Source organism: Malania oleifera, chromosome 7 (assembly GCF_029873635.1).
Source record: "Malania oleifera isolate guangnan ecotype guangnan chromosome 7, ASM2987363v1, whole genome shotgun sequence".
Classification (NCBI taxonomy): domain Eukaryota; kingdom Viridiplantae; phylum Streptophyta; class Magnoliopsida; order Santalales; family Ximeniaceae; genus Malania; species Malania oleifera.
This window is the reverse complement of record NC_080423.1, coordinates 92580774-92589436: the sequence shown is the minus strand read 5'-3', so window position 1 is coordinate 92589436 and position 8663 is coordinate 92580774. Positions and strand designations below refer to the sequence as shown.

The 8663-nt window shown below is 32.0% G+C and overlaps 1 protein-coding gene across 6 annotated transcripts; it reads left to right on the top strand.

Moving 5' to 3' along the window:
* Window positions 1-3675: 3675 nt before the first annotated feature.
* LOC131159960 (mannan endo-1,4-beta-mannosidase 6) lies at window positions 3676-7407 on the top strand. 6 transcript variants are annotated; one of them, XM_058115210.1, is made up of 8 exons: window positions 3719-3930; window positions 4387-4579; window positions 4828-4908; window positions 5021-5300; window positions 5712-5906; window positions 6040-6162; window positions 6360-6571; window positions 6708-7407. In XM_058115210.1, exons 3-8 carry the CDS (start codon window positions 4856-4858, stop codon window positions 7141-7143), a joined length of 1299 nt encoding a protein of 432 aa, XP_057971193.1. In that variant the 5' UTR covers window positions 3719-3930; window positions 4387-4579; window positions 4828-4855; the 3' UTR covers window positions 7144-7407. The 6 variants fall into 6 exon arrangements, with proteins under 6 accessions (XP_057971191.1, XP_057971190.1, XP_057971189.1 ...); XM_058115208.1 differs by lacking the exon at window positions 4387-4579 and having other exon boundaries at window positions 3676-3930; XM_058115207.1 differs by having other exon boundaries at window positions 3676-4579.
* Window positions 7408-8663: the final 1256 nt, after the last annotated feature.

Sequence of the window (8663 nt, the reverse complement as noted above, 5' to 3'; positions counted from 1 at the left end):
GATACTCGACTAATTCATTAGGGTAATAGATCCGTCCCTCTACCTTTTTCTACTTAAATATTAAGATATTATCTCAAATAAATAATCGTTGCCTACAAGACTCGAACCCTAACCTTTTAATCAAGAGAATCTTAAGTCTACCACCTTAGCCACCCTTGGAGGGCATCGAGCTCAAAATGACCAAGCTTTAAATTCTAGAATGAGTCCGCTAGGCAATTTGGTCTCAATATTAATTAACTCCACTTTCTGAATGAGAAAAATCCAACTTCTAGTACTTGGCATTCTCAAGATTGACAAGGACAAAAAAAAAGAGTCCGAACTAGTCATTTTTCTAAATAAATTTTATTTAACTACTTGATGGTAAACTGACAAGAAGAGTATAACGGCTCATTTGGATAGGCGGAATAGTTATTTCTTAAATTAAGATGAAATATAGTTTAAATTTTAGGAGTTAAGGGAACATTTATTTCTTGTATATTTTTAATTATTTCATTTAAGATTTAATAGGAAAATGAAATTTGGAAATAGTTAATCTTTACTTATTTCTTATCATGGACTCATAAAATGTTTTGCATTTTTATTTACTTTATAGTGATAATATAATTTATTGCATAACTAATTGTAACTAACTTATCAAAACTAATCTATTCGTGAGAATAGGTAGTTTCCACATCGAACGTAACTTAAGTAGCTTGAAAATCAAATTTCAAGAAAGGTTCATTGATTTTATGAAACTCTAAGGGAGATCAATGTCTTTTTTCCTATTATGTATTAGTATATTATTTGTTATTTTGATGCATAAGTAATTAATTTAATTACTATGTTATATTTTTAATTAGAAATATTGTTAACTACTTTAATTATTTTGAAATTTTAGTGCACTAAATTTTAAAAATAAAAATTTTAAAAATATATTTAATGTTAATATTTTATATTTCAATTAAAAGTGTTAATTAATGTGTTAACAAGTCAACGTTTAAAATGTTAACTAATTTGTTAATTAGAAAATATTAAAATGTCCAATAACATAAAATTAATTAACTTGTTAATTATAGCTTGATTAAATGTTAAAGAAAAATGTTTTCAAAATGTTAATTTATTACCATAATTGAATAATCAAATATTAATTTTTTAATACCAATATATTAGTTATATGCTGAAAGTATTAGCAATGCATCACAGCTCGACACTCAATGAGAGTAATGTCATCGATAGTTTCAAGAAAAAACAAACTCAAAAGAAAACCGTCGACTGTTTCAACAAACCGTCAATGATTTTGTTTGCTGTAAATTTAACTGTTGAAGATTCAAGACAAATCATCACAATAAAGTCTGATGAGCGTCAAAGATCCAAAGTCAATTGTCTGGGGATCATATATGCTAACAAATCAGAACCTATTGATTCAAAAAAAATAATTAAAGAAACATATATGTCAAGAGCGTAGATTTTATCTCAATTTCATGTGATTTATGATATCTCCTTTATTGTTAACTATATTTTGTAAACTTGTTTAAATACCCCAACTAGTATCCTCCTTATGCACTTAATGTTCACGTTTCATTCATTGTAATGAAAATTAAAATTTTCCATTCTTCTAATTTTTTATTTAAAAAGTAAATAATATTGTTTTTATAAAAATTTATATAGTACTTATAATAAAAGTGACTATTCAAACATAACTTATTTTACAAGTTTTATAATCAATATTTAGGTTTTAAAACAACCGATAATACTTATGACTTTAGTACTTTTCCAATTCAATACTTATTATCAATATTTTTCTAGATAAATGTTTTTTTTTTCAAAAAATTACTTTTCATATGAATGGTTTCAAACAATTCTTAAAATTATAATGAAAAAATTAGGAAAATAAAAATGTAACAATTCAGTGTAAAAGGATTAATTATAGGTTAAAAATTTGCCCAAAAAAATATACAAATATAAATTTGCAATCACTAACATGTATATTACATGAAAGAGCTCACATATATTAATTCATTATAAGATATTTGGATTATTGATTTTTCGATTTGATTCTAGGTAGGAAGCCGAAATTGAAATAAAAAATGAAAATTTTAAATTTTTAAGAATAGAAATTGAAACCAATTAAAATCTAAAACACCGAATCAAAACTTATTTTGATCCAATTTCAAACAATTTTTTTAATTTTATTTTTTAGTAAGTTTTGTACACCCTACCTTTAGTGCCAAGGTCATTTTTGCTTCGAGTAACTCAATGTCGTTTTTCCATTCAAACTTAATGTAGTTTTTCCCACCATCTCTAATGAGATCTTGAAATATAATGTATTAGAAGAAACTAATTACCAAAACAAACTTGTTTAGATTTAACGCGTTTGGAGCAAAAAGTTTAAAGTCTCTTTAATTCCAGTAAAGGGTAGTAGAAAAAAATAAAAATAAAAAAACTGCAATCTTGCAATGTAGGTGAGATTTTTTGTTGTTCTCAAATTCTTTACTTACATTTTTAGACAAGAGGGGACAATCAATATATCTAACAATGACGATATGCAAGCACCCTACAGGCATGACGCGTTAAAAAGGCATCAGCAAGTAAGAAGGAGTATCGGAGGTTCAATTTTAGGTAAATATACTCACGAAACCAGTAGTATTTGTGAATGGTGAGAGTTTACTCTATGAGCCAACGAGAACCATACATGGTGAGAGTTCGCTCTGTGAGCTAGCGGAGACCGTGGATAATAATAGAGATATGTCCCGGAGATTGGGTTAGCTGAACGTTCAACTGATGCACAGAAGTCGTATTCGCATTCCAGACTTTGTCTTGATCAGTAAGACCTAGGGACGGAGGACGCTGATCCGTAGGTTTGGTACTGCATCAGGAGGTCTGAAGGGCTCGTTGGTGGCTAGAGTTCCTTTGTAATAAAAAAAAAAACAGGATGATATGCAAGCCTAATAATTAATGAATTTCAAATTTTATATCATCAAAACTACGATTATAATATAGTGAATTTGAAAGGTTGATTTTAAATTTTAAAAAACAAACAAAAGAAGTCGGGAGAGTGTTTCATACTTCTTGCAAAGGCAACACAGAAAGAATTATCAACTAATATGCAACCCATAGATTTTAAAGGCAAAGACTTATACATTTACTATGTTATTTTAAATTCATCCTAACAACAGTCGAGCTCAGGAATTTTTCTTTTTTGGAAATGATGATGTCTAAGATTTTTTGAACACTTGATTAATCATTAGGATGATGAGTTTGTCCCTCTACTATTCTTCAATTAAATGTCAAGATATTATCTCAAATGTAAAATCTTAACTCTCAAAACTCGAACACTAAATATTTAACTAGGAAAGTCTTGAGTTTACCAACTAAGCCACCCTTGAAGAATATCAAGTCGAGGATTTTAGTCAATGCTTTGTACACATTACAAGAAGATAAAGGAGATAATAAGGGCTCTTTGTAGAGAAACCTTATCGCCTTTAAAAATAAAAATAAAAATATCTGAAGAGCTACTAATGGCTGAAGAGAGTTTGGTAATGTACTTAAAGCATTAGCTTCAAGAACTGTCAACCAAAAAAAAAAAAAATCCTTTTTGTATAATAAATTGTAGTCAAAATTTTTTAAAATTATTTTTTTAAAAAAATTGTATAATATGGCCCGAATAAATAGTCTAACCCGACACTTTTTCATGTTAAGATTTACATCAAATTATATTTTTGTTTTTGCAAAGTGCTAACGCGACATTGTGCGCTTGTGTGAAATGTTATCGTTTTCTATGTTCCTGTCTTCTGGATGCCCCATGCGGTCGTCCGAGTTCCCAACAATGGCGTGAATGGTGCATCTAGTTTGAACTTGTGCTCGTCAAATTTGAACAAAACCCATCTCTGAATCATCTTTCCCAAAGCTACAGTCCTCACGGGCCCACCCCTCGCTTGTTTTGCTGCTCAGGTCTTCTTCTTCTTCTTCGTTCGTACTCGTATGTAATTCTGCAGCAATATTGGGCTCATGGGCTGTATCTGAAAATGTTGAGGAATGAAATAGAATCATAGCTAGACTAATATTGTGAAATTTTATGTTAAAATCAATTTTCCCTGTTATACTGCTCGCGTTCACTACACGTTCCTAAGAAGAAGATCGATTTCCTCTAAAACTAGCCGCTAATGTTTTTTGATTTTCTTGATTTTTTGGGTAAAGAAATGCTTTTTTTTTTTTTTTTTCTTTTTTGTTAATTTTTGAACTGCAGACATCTTCATCCCTGATCTGATGAACGGCTTACATTCACGTTTCCTACCAAATAGAGTGACCAGAAACCTAAACTAGAATTGAGAACAAAAATCAACTCTATCTCCAAAAAAAAAATGATATCAGAATTTAAGACATTTAATCTCTGCTCTCCAACAACAGTTGCCTCCACAGATTACTGTAATATATACTGCCACAAACACTAGAGATGGGTCCCAACAAATGATGTCGATCCCAAGGAGGTCACATTACTAAACTTGTCTTGGGAGTTTTCCATTGTGTAATGTTCAACTGTATCTCCAAAAGAGAAAGAAAGTTGCAGAGGAAAGAAGGAAAAGTTTTCTTTGCTTTGAAGGTATAGAGCTAATCCCATCTTCCACACTTCTCTTGTTTCTCACTTGACTATTCTCCACAGAGGGATAAGCTTTGAGGCTTAGACATTGATGTGTATATATAGGTGTGGTTCAAGGAAATGCCTAGTGTGGCTCACTTACTCAAAAACATGGATGCCCATGATACAAAATTTGAATTCCTATTCACTCTTTCGATTGCCATTCTTATCCTTATCATTTGTATTGAAAATTCAAGCTCTTCTGTTCTTAGTGTCAGTGGTGATCGGTGCCTGGAAACAATGGAGGTGAATGCTGATGATCAAGTCCCATCATGTTCTAGCAGAAATCATGGGTACTCATATAAGGACTTACATATTTTTTCCTATAAGAAAGTTTGGTTTGCTTTGACTTATTCATGTATGTTATTTTTGCTTTGTATTTGATTTAGTTCTATGTGCATTCAGGAATTGTGAGTTGAGTGGCATGGAAGATGATGCATGGCTAATGGTGGAGAAGAAAGGGAGTCAGTTTGTTGTTAATGACCAGCCTTTTTATGTTAATGGGTTCAACACTTATTGGTTGATGGTGTTTGCTGTGGACCAATCTACAAGGGGAAAAGTTACCGACGTGTTTCAACAGGCATCTTCTGTGGGTTTAACAGTTTGTAGGACTTGGGCTTTTAATGATGGCCAATGGCAAGCGCTTCAGAAATCTCCAGGTGTTTATGATGAAGAGGTTTTTAAGGTACTGTGTTTTTGCACTAGATAACTATATTCTTTTACACCAAATTCAGTGATGCACATTTTCTGTTTCTCCAGCTTGATTTTGTGTTCAACAGCTTGATTAAGTGGGGAAAAAAAGTTGAACAAGAAAATACAATAATTTTTTCAATAGCATCATCATCATCATCGTCGTCGTCATCATATATATATATATATATAAAAGCTAAATTAGCCTCTTTAAAATAAGTAGTACACTAAACTCTAAATTTTTCTGAATTTTGTTTCCAGTAAAGTGGCTTACTAATATATAAGTTTGTGACTTCATACAGTTCAATTGAAACTTATTTTGCCCATTCAGACAATATTGTGAACTTTAATGATCACATATTGCAACTAGTATCTGAAACTTTTTTGCTTTTGTTTTGAGTTACAGGCCCTGGATTTTGTAGTGAGTGAAGCAAAGAAGAACAAAATCAGGCTTATATTGTCATTAACTAACAATTGGGAAGCATATGGTGGCAAAGCACAATATGTCAAATGGGGAAAAGCTGTAGGCCTGATATTGACTTCTGATGATGACTTCTTCTCTGACTCTACACTAAAAAGCTACTACAAGGCCCATGTTAAGGCAAATTTCTGATCTCTTTTGTTCATACTAACACGCTTGAGACTCTCAATAGAAATTTATACAGGATTATGGTCTTTCATTTAAGTAGTTCAAAGTCTAATTTTGCTTCTCTGTTGGTATTTCGAACACATAGATGGTGCTTAATAGAGTCAACACGATTACTAATATTACTTACAAGGATGATCCGACAATTTTTGCCTGGGAAATGATGAATGAACCACGCTGTGTCTCAGATCCCTCTGGAAATAAATTGCAGGTTTGTTTGCTTAATTCCTTTAATGACTCCAACTTTACATGAAGTTAACAAAGGAAACTTAAGCGCAAGTATTGGTCAGATGAGCAAAGAAAACTGTGTCTTATACTTGGTGGAGTTTGAGGAGTAAATTCAGTTAATATTCTTTTCTTAGTAAAAAAAAAAGAATCCTGAGATGGTTGAATGCCACTGTTCCATAGGCATGGATAGAAGAAATGGCAGCCTATGTGAAGAGCATCGATCGGAAACATTTGGTAGAGATTGGGTTGGAAGGATTTTATGGCCCCTCAACACCTAACAGAGCTCAATTCAACCCGAATACTTATGCTACGCAAGTTGGAACTGACTTTATCAGGAATCATCAAGCTCTTGGTGTTGATTTTGCTTCTGTTCACATCTACGCAGACTCTTGGTAAGCATTTTACCATATTGAATGTCTGAATGTACATTGGTGTTCGCATACTTACGCAACTACATTGTCTAAAGAAATTAAAAATTATCAGTATGGGTATATCAGCTTCTTATTAGAAATTAAACTCTCCATGAAGGATTTCTCCAAACATTTCTGATGCTCATATCCAATTCACCAAGTCATGGACGCAAGCTCACATTGAGGATGCTGACAATACACTTGGGATGCCAGTTGTGTTTGCTGAGTTTGGTGTATCTGCAAAAGATCCTGGCTATAATACAACATTCCGAGACAAGCTTACCGGTACAGTATACAAAGCCGTCTTGGACTCTGCAAAGAAAGGAGGGAGTGGGAGTGGAAGCATTTTATGGCAGCTATTCCCTGAAGGCACAGACTACATGGATGATGGGTATGCCATTGTCCTCTCTAAATCTCCTTCAACAGCAAATGTTATATCTCTTCAGTCCACCAGGCTTACAATGTTGAACTCCATGTGTTCCTGGAAGAGCCATTGGGGTTGCAAGAAGAAGCAGGCATTTGAGTCTTTCTTCTTCAGCCATGGTGATCTCTGAAATTGTGTACAGAAAAAAATGTCCGCTGAAGGCACAAAAAGAAAAAAAGCACATACTTGTTATACATACTAATTTTCTTGTGCCTGTATCTGCATATAAGTGCTTGTTGATATGTATTTTGAAAAAAGAAAAAAAAGACAAAAGCCAGCTATAGTATGGTTTGATATTTACCATATATCAGGAGTTTGTGTACATGGTTGGCCCTCGTCTTTGTAAGGATTGTGCAAAATACTAAAATAAAACACTTCCATCTTTTATGCAAAATTGGGATCATGATGGTTTGAAGATTTAGCCCACTTAGTGCTCGCTTATTCTTTGATTCTGCACATCTACTTCCTTGAATGATTATATTGGAAACCATAATATACCAAAAGATAATTTATTTATCTAAGGTGTAAGATCAAAATTTATGTTATGCAGGATGTTCGATGATGCATTATGCTAAGGTTTTGTGTGATAACATGGATTAAGCATGGAAAAATTACCTCGGGGAAGGTATGGTATTCTCCTCTTCCAACACTACAACAAAAATCTCCTTTTTAATTCAAAATCAAAATCTTTGTGAAATCTCTTACTATATTGTCAATGACAACTGCCTTATAGTTTCAATTCAAGATTCAAAGTATATGGTTTTTATCAATTTACTCTAAGATTAATTTGAACATTACTAGTGAATCAAAAAACAATTGAATTGTTGCCAAATCTATTCATTCATTTCTTGAATCTAATGAATCAATCTACATCTGTTGTTTCACACAATTGAAAGTACATTTTTAAGAATCTTAAAAGATTCTATGAACTAAACACGCAATAAGAGACATTTTCTATGTTTCTCTGTCACATCACTAATGCATAAAATATTCATGCTATTTTAAACATTAAGTGATGTGCCAAGACAAGTCAAATTAATCAATTAACTAATTGATGTTCACTTTTTAGATGAAGGCTTTTAATTTCCTACAATGTTTAGTTGACATGAAATTTGATGTCATTTGTAAATTAAGGTCTTGTTAGCTACTTGCCCTTCTACCCAAGTCCATTAGGGTTGCAAATGAGTTAAATCATTTGTGGGTTACATAACGTAAGCTTGATAATGGATCGTTCGAAAATATTTATGAACATAAATAAGGCAAGCTCAAAGCTCAAGCTAGCATTTGAAGCTCACTAGTTGAGTGAGTTGAGCTCGAACTTAATCATAATCAACTTGTTGTGTTTGTAAGTTGACTCATTTAATAGCTTGTTTAGTTAATATGCAAGTTAGACCATTAATTAGTCAAAATCTTTTATAAACTTGTGAACTAATTTATTAAATAAGTGTGTGAACTGTTTGTATATAATTTTGTCTCTTTGACATATTTGGATACTTTTAAATGCATAGAAATAATTTAAATTAACATCAATTCGTATATTTAGTATTTAAATTACAAAACTACTTCTCAAATTACTATTTGTTTGGGGCTTGATGAAAGTTGAAATTGAACATGAGCTTGCTTTTTTAGCTTAATTTGAGGTTTTGAATA

Excerpts from the sequence above, each read along its gene's own strand:
- LOC131159960 (XM_058115206.1), top strand. The coding sequence starts at position 4,697 with ATGCCTAGTGTGGCTCACTTACTCAAAAACATGGATGCCCATGATACA. Across the intron at positions 5,301-5,711 it reads ATGATGAAGAGGTTTTTAAG|GCCCTGGATTTTGTAGTGAG; the intron begins GTACTGTGTTTT and ends TTTGAGTTACAG. Across the intron at positions 6,163-6,359 it reads CCTCTGGAAATAAATTGCAG|GCATGGATAGAAGAAATGGC; the intron begins GTTTGTTTGCTT and ends ACTGTTCCATAG.